At 42.2% G+C, this 14186-nt stretch overlaps 1 protein-coding gene across 12 annotated transcripts in view; it reads right to left on the reverse strand.

Annotated features, from left to right (window-relative positions):
* LOC137417105 (solute carrier family 15 member 2) overlaps positions 1 to 14186 on the reverse strand; it is a 450049-nt gene that overhangs the window by 212417 nt on the left and 223446 nt on the right. For all 12 annotated transcript variants that reach the window (XM_078785954.1, XM_078785950.1, XM_078785959.1 and 9 more), the window contains 2 exons: positions 3690 to 3722; positions 3500 to 3588 (listed from right to left, as the gene is read on the reverse strand). In XM_078785954.1, coding sequence (XP_078642080.1) covers positions 3500 to 3588; positions 3690 to 3722 — 122 coding nt within the window. The remainder of the gene's footprint in view (positions 1 to 3499; positions 3589 to 3689; positions 3723 to 14186) is intronic.

A 14186-nucleotide genomic window follows, 5' to 3' on the forward strand; every position in this document is an offset into this window, starting at 1 on the left:
ATACCAGCAAAGGCTAAGGATACAGCACAGCCAAAGTAGGGAAATCAGTCAAGGTACTCAAAGTAATAGCACAGAGCAGAAGAAGCCATGCATAATGACCTGCATCTTACTATAATTCACCAAATGTCCGTCCGTCCGTTCGAAGGTACAGCAAAAACGGCTCAACCGATCGCAACGATATTTTGGGTGGGTAATCCTGGGACCCCTGGGAGTAAAATAGGCTATATTGTTTTTCCAATTTTTCAAAGTTTTCAAATTTTCCCAAACACGATGGAATAATATTTATCGATATGAACAGTGATGTGGCTTTTGTTGAAATTCTACAAATACTGTTTATTCTATGTACCAGGAGAGAGTAGATCGACTCCTGACGAACTCTTCCTATATAAACGTGCGGCTCCGAAGTAACATGGCAGCGTGTGCAAAGCGACTGAGAAACAGGTGTAGCGGCTGCTTCCGTGTTACAGATTTGGCGCACACTCTTCACACATAAACGTGCGATTGAGAAAGACGTGTAGCGGCCGCTTCCGTTTTGAAGAATTCTTTTTTTTTTTCAAAATGGGTGTCATGTACTGTTTAGATTTTGATGATTTGCATGTGATATGATTCAACGGATGTTTATATGAATCGTTTAAAATAAAAAAGCCTTCAATTTCTGATATTTTTCCTTTTCATTTGGGCCTCCCAATTGAAGCCCCGCCTATAGGGAGGGTACCGTTGCTAGTTTATTAATGGCAAGTTGGGTCACCTGAACAAGATCAGGTTATTTGGACTGATCTTGATCAGGTGACCCAACTTTCCATTAAGTAAGTGTCGTAAAGCATAAAAAACATAGGCCCGGTTGCATAAAATTCCCTTATCCTTAAGGAAAGATTTACCTTAAGGTACACTGTGATTCCTTAGCGAAGGATTTCCTTAAGTGCTGTTGCATAGACAACCCTTAGGAAATATTAAAGTAAGGATTTCCTTGAGGTTGAGGAAATCCTTAGGAGCCAGTGTTATGCCAGGCAACCATTCAGATTGGTGAAAGGAAGAGGCGTCCAAAAGCAAGAACCCACCATGAACACGTGATTTTAAATGACGATTGGCATATGTTGCATGGTGTACACATGCTTTCGGATGAAGGAGGAATAAAATGATTTTTGCATAAAATTCAATCATTTCTCTTTGAGAATTTTATTGTAAATGTGTTTAATAATGTGTGCAGTCAATGTTTGGAAACTTTCTGAGAATGGTAATACTGTGAAATTATGAAAGTTAAATACGAGTGTGAAAGGAAGCAAAATATTCTGGATGTCATGCATGAAAGGGTGAAAATGCCATCCGAGTCACTGTGCCGCTCGCTACTCAGAGAATGTTTCGCAATGTACAATAATTTCTCAATTGCGGAAATATTGCTCTAGCAGCTTCTGGCACCGCACTGCAATGACCAATTTCCATTAAGAGCACCAATTGGAAACTCAAAGGTTGTTGCTTAAGAAGGGGTGGGTGCTCCTTTGAGTATAAGTAAGGTTTTAAAACAAAATCCTTAAGGAATATGCATATACATGCAACCATCCTCAAATTATCGATGTCCTTTCAGGGAAACTTAAGGAAATATTTAACTAAATCCTCAAATATTTCCTTAAGGATGGTTTATGCAGCCAGTCCTCAGCTAAGTTTAAGTCAAAACTAAGCAAAGTTCTAAATGCATTAACAGAAGGGAAAAGAGGGAAACACATCAACAGCAGGATAAAGGGACACCGCAGAGGAACATATGGCGGAATAATTGGCCAGGGAAAGAAACGCCAAGAAAAAAAACCTTTGAGCCAAGAAATCGACATTATACACCCGCAGCAAAAATTAACTTCGGAGTGCAACCTGGTGTTGGCTTAACGGTTAGGGTGCTGGCTTGGGATCCTAGGATCCTAGGGTTTGAATCCCAGTTGATTGCTGAATTAATGCCAGGGGAGTTGACTCAACCTGTCATCCCTCCGAGGTCGGCAAATTGAGTACCAGCTCACTGGTAATTCCCTGTGTGTCGCAAGAGGTGACTAGCAGTGTTGGCGGCAGGAAGGGCATCCGGCCGTAAAACATTGCTTCAAAAAAGGGGGACCACTGTGCCCGAAAAAGGCCAACCCCTGCTCTGTGGGGACAAATGGCCTCTAAAGGTGGTTAAGTGCAACACAAAAATGATGGGCCAAACGCTATCTTCATTTCCTTTTTTAAGGTTGTACGGGATCATGCTACAAGTCATTAGACTAGCTCACTGGCCAGTGTAGTCCCTTGGAGATAGTGGACCATTTTTATACTACTTTTCATTCTGAGGTTGGATTTGTGACAGAGCATCAACCTCCCCTTCGAACATGCAGGCACAGTTAAAGATCCGTTCCTTTCCCGGCCGAGAGAGTGCCATAACGTACAATGCTTGATCGGAAAAAGCCCCATTATTACATGTTTTTACATTGATTTGATTGAGAATTGAAAGTTTTTATTGATGTTGACCTTCTATGTGTTAACAATTACAATAATGTGATGCACTAAATTTTGGGGAAATGGAGCCAGAGGTTTGGAAATGCATTTGGAACGAACAAACATGATATACATTATACCTATACATTTTCCTCAACATATATAAATATGCAGTCGGCCAGATCTGGATGGGGACCGGAACCAAAATCTAATCATCTTTACGATGAGTCTCATGCTGGTTGAAGCAGATTAAATATGCCCCTCCCTTCTGTAATGCGTACAGACCCCTCAATATTCTTCCCTATTAATCTCTTAAATTGTTTCCTTCTGTAATCTGAGAATGCATTTCTATTATAAATCGTTCTGCAGCTCCTAAGCCAGCGAATAAATTAAATTAAATAATCACTTTTGTTTTACGCTTTGACGGGGCCTTTATTAACGATGTGTGAGAAACAACAAAAGTCTCGTGGTGCGAAATAACCATCACAACTCAGCTCAAAAACTGTGATTTGTTGAAATCAAGTCCGCAATAACTAAATCAGTACATAAAGACGTTGCCCATAATTGGTCAAAACTGCGATATTCAAACCCATTATATGGATTTACTGTATATACGCACAAGATTGTTTTTTCCCCCCAAAATTCACAGGATGGCCATGGTTACTGTTAGCAGCATACTGCACGGTGGCCTGAAAGTCACTTTACTACTGCTAAATTTCTCACCTCTTGCTCCATTCAATAATGAGATTACTACCAACTAAAACAAGCGTGCTCGCATGTGCGCACGCACACACGCACACACACACACACACACACACACACACACACACACACACACACACACACACATACATACACACACACACACACACACACACACACACACACACACACACACACAATGAGGGTAACATGAAGACTGTTAGAAGTAACAAAGCCTTCTTGGTGACTCCCATTATTGTTGCAATCATTGGTAGTACCTCCATCAAAGAACTGCTGCAGGAGAAACACATAACACGACACAACGTGTACGGTCAGTCCGACTTACGTGAAATTGATGCCGCATTTCTTGATAAGAGGATAAAGTCCAAGATCAAAAATGGGGATGAACACGACAATGAGAAGGGGGTTGAGAGTCTGCATAAATGACAAGTGTGTAATATGTGAAAAACCAATGGCATAAATAACCTGTCTAGTGGAGGACTAATATTAATGATTGTGGAACACATTTCACATACCTGCATCTGGTCAGGTTTCAACACAAAGGTACCCTGCAGAAGGGAAGATAAATATCATATTTGCCAAGCTGTTTTATGTGCAAAGAAAGAAGATAATCGCTATTCTCAGCACAAAATTAGCAATCTGTGTGGGTGGCAAAATAAGTCAAGGCAAATAGGAAATAAACACCTTAAATGATTGATCTGCCGTGGAGAGAAGAGAGGCTGAAATTTCGGGCCTTACCCTTGGAAAGGAAATCGAGCAAGGGTTGGTGAAAAGAGACTTCCGCAAATGATGTAACGCCAATTGGACAGAGATGTGCACGTTTTGTGTTACGTGTTTCTCAGCGTAAAATGTCATGAGTGACTGTTGCTGGAGAAGAAGAGGAAGAATAAGAGGAGAAATAAGATTAAGAGGAGGAGAAGAGGAAGAAATGTGATAAGAAAAAGATGGTAGATAGAATGAGAAAACAAAGAAATGGAGGAACAGGAGAAGAGGTGCAATGGAGAGAGATGGTCCAAAGGAGATGGCTGCGAATTTGAAGAGAAGAGATAGATACTTTTTTCTTCACACATAGAAACCCAGATAGTCTCATAAAAATTACCATTTCACTGTTGTATTGTGAAATCCCAGCTATCTTTTTTAATGAGGTTCAGGGCAGGGGTAATCTGTCTGTGCCGTCTCATATTGTGTACATACAACAGCATTCCACAAAATGTGGCTTAATGCCCTCAGGGCAACTTGGGGAGAACAGTAAACATTATTTATGAAAAGGCAGCACAGAACAATATCTCCCTAATACGAGACTTTCAAAATGCCGTAAACCACCCCAGAATGGTTGGAGCGCATGCCCAGAAACCCCTGGAAATAGTGATCCTCGGGGCACAGTAAAGTATATTGTGTGTGTGAGATAAGGATTGTTACCCAACAAAAGCTCCTGAAAAGAAGCCAAAAATTCTTGGAAAAATATTTGAGAGAAACCACTGTGCCTCTGCACAACAAAAGATGTGGAGAACTTTCTCAGCGCATTGAATGGGCGGCTGCCCATACAGAAAACAACTGACCATGTGGGCCCGTGCAAGGCCCAAGTGGACGGGTGTGTGTTACACAAACCTCGACATATCGCTCCCAGTGAATGGACTTTGAACCCTGTGGGAATGCCTCCTGTGAACATGGGAGGCTTGGTGATTTAAATTAATGGATGTCTACAATTGGAAAGCCGATGCTGTGCATGATTACCAGCTAACAGTAACCATCTCTTTGGCAAAGGATATCTTCACAACATGAAAATACAGAAAGCTTGTGTATCTGGAATGGCTGCTTCTGAACACCGATGGGAATGACATATCTGGAGTTTGGGAATGGTCAGGTTAAGTTTAAAATGAGAATATTTACTATTAATCATGTTGGGAATGGGAGCTGTATGGGCTGTTATAATTTTTTATTTGTTTGGTTCCGGGGCCACAAGAGAAATTATACTAAATTTTTGCATCTATTGCTAAAAGGATAAGTGTCCATGTGTGTGTGCGTTTGGTTTTTAGCTCACCTGGAACGAAGTTCAAGGGAGCTTATGCGATGGCGCTTTGTCAGTCCGTCCATCTGTCCGTCCATCTGTCCGTCCATCCGTCAGTCAGTCAGTCAGTCAGTCCGTAAACACTTGAAACTTGTTCTCCGAAACCGCTGATGGGATTGCGATCAAATTTGGCACAAATTATATTTGTTGTGTTGTGACTAAAGTTTGTTCACGGCATTAAAAAAAAATCGGGGTGTAAGGGGGTTTACTGGGGTCAAAGTGGATCCAGGTTTGACCACCCAAAATAGGATTTCAACACCTCTCCATCTCATCCATGGATTTTTCTCGTATTCCTATATTTTCATGAGATGTTGATTTGCACCCATGTTACAACAATTATGATTAACCATTCGGCAATTACCACTCTTGTGTTTAAATGCTGAAAATTATGTAAAAAAGACTTTCACTTTCAGAGTTCATGCAACGGCTGGTATTTCACAATATATTTCATAGTATCAGACATAACTCAATGCATGGGGTCAACCTTGAAGCTTTGAACTGCTCCAATTAAATGGCAAGTTCACATTTGTTTTAGAATGAGGGTGAGTGGGAACGAGAGTTAATGGTACGTTATTGCTTCAGCACTCTATAATCAACAATTAATAGTCTCAGTTTCTGGGGAATGATGCATTTCAAATTAAATAACAGTATAATGATATCCGGATGTACTTTTTTATATTCGGTGCATTAATGGTGAACAAATATCGTGTAATTGCATTCTGGGGAGGGTTAATCCCTCCTCATGTATTATTAGTATGAACCCTACAATGGAGCCTTCCATTTCAAGCTGCAGATGGATGGAACTGGATCACAGTAAAAACAAAAAGGTATAAATTACTCCACATACTTATTAGATAGGAAAATGGAGTAATTTGTCAGAACAGTAATGAAATCGTGAAAACGACATTTTTATTCATTTTTAGTTTGAACAAAAATTGTGTCCAGCGTTTGCTATCAACTCATTTCATTGTCAAACAATCTCTTTGTTTGATTATCCTGGGTTATTTAATATCTGTTGAAATCAAGTCATAACATTTATGATCTCGAGCTGATCGGTACGTCCAGTCACATTCCCGCCAACAGCTGAATTTAATGGAAAACCACTGAGCTGAGATGGGATCCATTCATTTTTGTCGCAAACAAGGACGTTCTAAGTACGACATCAATGCATAAACAGCACTTACGGTGATCTGTGGAAGTACGACAACACATACACAGCACACTTCGGGTAATCTGCGAAAGTACGACATCAACGCATAAACAGCACTTACAGTGATCTGCGGAAGTATAACATCAACGCATAAACAGCACTTACGGTGATCTGCGGAAGTATGACATTGTGGAAGTGTAACTCATATTGGTTGGGATTGGTAACGGAGCAGGTAGTCGCAGGTGGTTCAAAAGAATGTCAGGAATTTGGACCTCGGAGCACGGAGATAAGGAAACCTGGGAATCCTTTGTTCGCCTTGTCATGGCCCTGGGCTTGAGCACATTCCTAGGCCTTTTACTATTGTGAAGCAAATGTAGGGTTGGAGGAACTCCCAGCAGGAGGGGATGGTTGTCAACGCCTGGGGGGGGGGGGGGGGGCGAGCTGGTGCCGCGAGCTGGTGCCGGTGAGGCGAGCATGGATGACTGAGTAACATTTGCGGAGAAAGGATTAGTATTTTGCGGAGAAGGGATTAAAATTAGCGCAGAGAGGATTAAAACTTCTGTGCCCATAAAAATGTGGACATTTCTTGGAGAAGCAGATTTATCACCAGAACCCTTGTCCTACGGAACGGAATGGAACGAGTGTCCCTGTGAACAGCGCTGCGCAGAGGACCGGCCAAAGAAGAAGAACCATCGACTTGAATTACCAATTCGTTTAGTTATTATAGTTCCTTATTCTTTTGAAACAGGTGACTTATTAATTATAATAAATCTTTACTTTGTAAAAGCTGTTTCGGTCATTGGAGTCTCCTGAGTCTTCTCAACATTCTCCAACAATTTGGTGGCTACCGTACAGGGATCAATTGGACATCGACAAGGTCATTCTGAAAGGTAAGCGTGGCTTCTTGTAGATTGGTCCATTATGATGTACGAACCTATGTTTAGTTATTTTGTATATATATGGAGGAGGTGGTGTCTGGGCGTCTCCACAATGCACTATTGGTGCACGAAAGCCCTGAGAAGGAAAAATACAGATGCGACCCTTTTGCTCGGTGCTGTGTAGCTACACAAAGATCCATTTGAGTTGGTCTGGGTGCTGTGTAAACCACAAAGAACCATTTTTTGAGCTGGCCTCCGGTGCTGTGGACTTACACAAAGAACCATTTTCTGTATGATTAAGATATAATTTTTTGGTCGACCTTGTATATAATAATATATGTAACGATTTAACGATGTAACGTTGTCCGAAGTAACGTCCTGCGAATGTCTGCTCGTTCTTTTTTTGATTCGTAATTCCGTTGAATTCTCATTACGATGCGTACGCGCTGGGTAGTGATCGAGATCCGTTATGTCGAGTCAGGGGTGGTGAATGGGCGAACAAGGTCACGGATGGGACATCGCCAACGATTTTTAGCTATTATTTGAGTTTTAACGATTTTCTGTAAATACATATTTTTCCTGCGCTGTGTAATCAATGCGCCAGTTCGTCTGACACGCGCCACTGAGAAACGCGCCACTGATGTGCGCGAAGCGCGCGGGCTGTGAGACGCGCGTCTGTGTGTTTGCCTGCATTCACCTGTGTAATTGGGACTGCGTGTTTGCAAGGATTCGTGCATGGTCGCACGAATACGCTGGTTATTAAAAGCCTTACTATGTACTGGAAGCAAATCGACCCATGAGTGCACCATGGGACGATTTGTTTGCGAGTCGTGTAAGGCTCGTACACTCGTTCACACTCGTACACTCGTTTACACTCAGTACACTTGTTTTGCACTTGCTCAAGGCACGCGACTCGCTTGGCGTGCGAGAGGCAGCGGGCAATGGATATATATATATATATATATATATATATATATATTTTTTTTTTTTTCTCTCCTTCAACTTATGGTATCGCGACAAAATGGCTTATATCTTTGGAACGGCTAGTTGGATTTAGACAAATTAAACGAAATTGTGTAGAACAAAACCGTGGGTCCAAAGTAAGGGGGAAAAAAAAACAGGGGGAGGAGAGGAAAAAAAAATTCCCGCCATTTTGTATAATACCTAAAACGCGTTCGATCGACATATAAATTAATGACAGACAATGCCATCTGATGCCCGTCCAGAATTATTATGAAAGAGGGCGATTGGATGAAAATTGCATACCAATGCCCCCAGGGTAAAATCGAACATTTTTTTTTACAAAAAAATCTGTCACAGGAACCCCTCCTCATTGTCCCTCATTTCCATTTCGGCTACCTGTGCAGCTACCTATCTCTTGCTCCTGCTCCCTCCCCTCGCTGTTCCCCCCTACCCCCCTCACTCCTCTGTGTCCCCCCCCCTTCCACCCCCCTCCCCTCCCTCTAGTTCCCATTGGCAGACGTTTTGCGGGAAGCTTCCAGGAAGCAAAGCCAGTGCTGTTGTTTTTTTGTTTTTTCCTGTGCCTGTGCTCGCATTGCTGTGCTTTATTCCTGTGCTTTCCTATGCCATCTCCAGGCATTGTAAACTTGCAACTCCAGGCATCGTCATTGCTGGGCACTGAAGGGGGCTCGGCAGTGACGCATGCTGCCCTTGCGCCATTTTCTCCCATCCCTTCTTCCTTCCTCCTTCTTCCTCCTCGATCCATCCTGTGTTATTCCTCCATCTATCCCTCCACTCCTCTGTCCTCCCTGTGTTACCTGTATCCCCCCCCTCCCTCCCTTGCTCCCTCCCTAACCCCCCCCCCTCCCTCTCTCCCCTTCTCTCTCTCTCTCCCCTTCTCTCTCTCTCCCCTTCTCTCTCTCTCCCCTTCTCTCTCTCTCCCCTTCTCTCTCTCTCTCCCCTTCTCTCTCTCTCTCCCCTTCTCTCTCTCTCCCCTTCTCTCTCTCTCTCCCCTTCTCTCTCTCTCCCCTTCTCTCTCTCTCTCCCCTTCTCTCTCTCTCTCCCCTTCTCTCTCTCTCTCCCCTTCTCTTTCTCTCTCTCTCTCTCTCTCTCTCTCTCTCTCTCTCTCTCTCTCTCTCTCTCTCTCTCTCTCTCTCTCTCTCTCTCTCTCTCTCTCTATCTCGTTCTTCATTTTGCACTTGAACTCACTTGAGTTGAGGCTCATATAAGATGACTAGCTGAGGTACCCGGCTTCGCCCGGGTTGAATAAGAGTTGGTGGTTCAATTTCAGTGACCTGATATGCAAATCCTCTTCACACTTCAAGTCAATCAGATGAAAGTTGAGGATTTTAGAAATTTGAAATTGTTGTTGACTTTTGGCCTATGTTGCTCTTTTGGCCTATGGTGATCTCAAAAAAAAAAATAGTTGTTGGTTGAATTCTGTTTGCTGATATGTAAATCCCATTCAAATTTCAAGTGAATCGGATGAAAATTGAGGAGTTATTTAATTATTAGCGATTAATGAAGTACTTATTTAATTAATCAAATTTCCTTTTTCTTCTGTCCATTAACTCAGGCACCTTTTGAATTAGGAAGCTGATATTTGGACATGCCAGTGACCAAGTGATGTGGCTATCAAGGATATTTTTGATTTATCAATGAATTATTTAATTTTTATAAAGGACTTATTTAATTAAATTCCTAAAAGATACATCTTCGGATGAAGCACTTGTGGTTTAGTTATGCTATTAGCCAATTGATTAAGAAAATATTTTGTGATAATCTGTTATTGATTTTAATTATACAATTAATCAATCAATTAGCGTACACCTCTCCCTCCCAATGCAGCCTCGATGAGGCGCCCCGGCAAATAAATGCTTATTAGCATTTAATTATTTGGCATGGGGGCAATGTACTTTGAATGTATCTGTACTTGTTAGGGGACCATAGGTACCCTTTTGAAATTGCTCAGATTATTAGGTTTACTCTCCATGAAATGGAGAGTAACCTATTATATTACTGCTAGAGTTTTTCTTATTATTATTCTTCCACCCTATTTTGCACCTCTGAAAACTTCATAATTAAGTTTCTCAGCAACCGCTGGTCGGATTGACAGGAAATTTTCATCAAATGATCGGCTAGGCTCGTAGAATTTTTTAATGCTAATGATGACGTCATAGGTCACGTGGTATGGGCGCCATCTTGTAAAACACCTTCAACTTTGCCCCTCTGTATCTCCGAAACGGCTCAATGGAAAAATTTGAGGAATGGCTCATTCTAAAGAACTCTGCAATGGGAACAAAAAACATGTGTATTGAGTATATCAAAAATGCTAACGTTAAGAGGTTAGAATTCATCAAACACAGTTTTTCTCCCCCGAAAATGAGATTTTTTTCCCAGATGCTTAGTTAAAAAAAACTCAGAATGCGAAAATTTTCGAAGTCATACGTCACATGGTTCGGCCGCCATCTTGTTTTCCGTGAAAAAACACAAAAAACCCTTTTTCTCCGCAACGGCTGAACGGATCGAGCCCAAACTTGGCATGCATATTCGCATACCCATGGCGAACAAAAAGGTCAGCGAGCACGATGTCATCCGACACGTGGTTTCAGAGTTATGACGTTTTAAAATCTCAAACTAGAAATGGAATCACCTCCATAATTTGTGGAGGCATCGAGTGGAAACTTTACACAAATGTTCCTCATGGGGGGATGTTTAATCGTTACTTGAGACGTTTTTTTAAGTCACATGGTTTGGCCGCAATAAATAATGGAAGTTAAATTTTAAAAAGCTTGTAACTCTTGAACCACTGCATGGATCGACTTGAATTTTTAATGCAATGTAGCTCTCATCAGGTGGAACAAGTGTACAAAATTTCAAGATGATTGGATGTACGGTCACGAAGCTAAAGTCTTTATTGTTGAAAGAAGAAGAAACACACCATTTTGTCCTCCCAGGCCACGACATCATCCGACATCAGTGCGTTTGCCATTTTCAGTTTTAATTTCCTTTAAAAAACATTTTCTCTGCAATAATAGGGCCGATTGAGATAAAATTTTCACCATAGGAGGGACTCGGTCTGTAGAATATTTTAATGGTAATTATGACGTCGCAGGTCACGTGCTTCGGACGCCATCTTGTTTTTCGTGAAAACACGAAAACCCCTTTTTCTCTGCAACGGCTGAACAGATCGAGGCCAATCTTTGCAGGCAGAATCGCATGCCCATGACGAACAAAAAAGTCAACGAGGGCGACGTCATCTGACATATGGTTTCAGAGTTATGACGGTTTAAAGCATGAACCTTTAAAACGTAGCTCCTCCCTCATTTTTGATCCAATCGAGGAGAAACTTCACAGGTCTGTTCAGCATGTCAGTCTACTAAAATGTCATTTTAGAATTTACGATAGGTCACGTGGTTTGGCAGATATCGTTAATTAAACGATTTAAAAAAAAAAAAAAGGATATCTCTTGAATCGCTTTATTGATCGACGTGAAACTTCATACTGTAGTAGAAGTCATGAAGAGTAACAAGTGTGCAAAATTTCAAGATGATTGGATGTACGGTCGCGAAGCTATGTCTTTATTGTTCAAGAAGAAGAAACACACCATTTTGTCTTTCCATAACGTGCTCATGATAACGCGATCTCCCGCGGTCATTTGAACTTCAAAAAAAATTATAATTGCAGATTTGTCAATAGATGAGGCATATTAACAAACAAATGAAACAGATTTGCTCAAATTCTGACTATTTTAAACTCGATCGTATTTCACTGAAAGTAAGCCCATCAAAGCGCGTACGTAATACACGAAAATACAATGGCCCATTTGCGCATATGCAAACATCCATCCACATATTACGTAAGGTGCTGTGCGAGAAGGAAATGGCTGTCATGGTCGTAATTGGTCTTGAAATTTGCGCAAATAAATGCCCTACACGATGCCGTTTATTTCGTCACAATCCATCCAGCCGATCTGAAGTTATATGAAGAAATGCATTTACGTCGTGACGTCATCACGCGATTTTCGAATTCAGACGTCTTTTCGGAAATTAAATAAAGATATAAATCGAAATGAATCATGTCCGCGATCTGCGCATGCGCGGTTTTCTCAGTCGCTTTTCAGTGGCATCGCAGTGCAACCCATCTGCGCATGCGCCAGCTATTGAAAATTGGGTCGCCACGGAAAAATCCAAGTCGGCCACCACCATGTATGTCTGAACCTTGCAACCTGCATATCTTGAAAAATAAGCGAAGTAGCAACTTCTAATTTGGTGTGTGGGTGTATCTAGGCACAAGGAAGAACGCTATCGAAAATTGGGTCGCCACGTCAAAATCCAAGATGGCCGCCACCATATATATGTCTGACCTTGCAACCTGCTTATCTTGAAAAATAAGCGTGTGTGTGTGTAGGGGGGATGTGTGTGTGTGGGGGGGGTGGAGGGATGTGTGTGTGTGTTTGTGTGTAGGTGGGGGGGGGGGGGTTGGTTGTGTGTGTGTGTGTGTGTATGGGGGTAGGGGTGTGGGTGGGGTTAGGGGGGATGTGTGTATGTGTGTGTGTGCGTGTGTATGTGTGTGTGTGTGTGTGTGTGTGTGTGTGTGTAGGTGTAGGGGGGATGTGTGTGTATGTGTGTGGGGGGAGGGATGTGTGTGTGTGTTTGTGTGTAGGTGGGGGGGGGGGGGTTGGTTGTGTGTGCGTGTGTGTGTGTTTGGGGGTAGGGGTGTGGGTGGGGTTAGGGGGGATGTGTGTATGTGTGTGTGCATGTGTGTGTGTGTGTGTGTGTGTGTGTGTGTGTGTGTGTGTGTGTAGGGGGGATGTGTGTGTGTGTGTGTGGGGGGAGGGATGTGTGTGTGTGTGTGGGGGGGGGGGGAGGGATGTGTGTGTGTGGGTGTGTGTGTGTGTTTGGAAGGGTGTGCATGTGGGGGGAGGGGTGTGGGTGTGTGTGTGGGAGGGGGTAGGGGGGATGTGTGTGTGTGTGTGTGTGTGTGTGTGTGTGTGTGTGTGTGTGTGTGTGTGTGTGTGTCGGGGTTGTATCCAAGGGGGTTGTGTCAAAGCATGTCCAATGAAAGTGGGGTTGTATCACAAGTGGGGTTGTATCAAAAGTGGGGTTGTATCAACAGTGGGGTTGCATCAAAAGTGGGTGCGAGTAAACCGGTCATCACTGCCAGCAGTTTTAAAGTGGCAGTTCTAGTTATTATTATTATTATTATTATTATTATTATTATTATTATTATTATTCTGATTCCATGAAATTTGTTGGCGACCTACAGGTCACACCTTTCATCGTAGGAATTTGAAACTTTGACCATGTATGGGACACCATATGACGATGCATATCCTAAGTATGACGTCATAGGTCACGTTTTGTGGCGGCCATGTTGGATTTAGTGAAAATCTTAAAAAACCTATCTCCTCTTTCATTTTTGACCTATTGAGTTGAAACTTGGCACACATATACTACACCCCAAGGCGAAGAACGCTCTTTTCTCAGAATTTTCATTTTTGATTAATTAGTCTACGGCGCACCAATTAAAAAAAGTGCTGACTCTGCATTTCTTCTATTTAATTAATATTGTGATGCCATGAACTTGGTATCGACCTGCAGGCCAAACCTTTGGTCAGATGAGCTTGATACCTTGACCAATTATAGTAGGTCACTTGATTGGATGCATATACTAATTATGACGTCATAGGTCACGTGACATGGTGGCCATATTGTATTTCTTGGAAACCTTTAAAATGCATCCCTGCGTTCATTTTTCGATCGATTGAGTTGAAACTTTGAACAATCGGATCTGGGCTGTCGTTGTCAACGACTCTGGCGCGCACAGGTTCAATCAGGATGGAGCAGTATGGTCCCTGGTTCATCACTGCTCGCAGTTTTAATTAGTTTTATTTTTACTTTTCACTCTTTCCGTTCATTGTTCTCTTGGTCATACAATGTTTTTTTTGAAGACA

The sequence above is a fragment of the Myxine glutinosa genome, chromosome 10, assembly GCF_964187855.1.
Source record: "Myxine glutinosa chromosome 10, kmMyxGlut1.1, whole genome shotgun sequence".
NCBI classification, from domain to species: Eukaryota; Metazoa; Chordata; class Myxini; order Myxiniformes; family Myxinidae; genus Myxine; species Myxine glutinosa.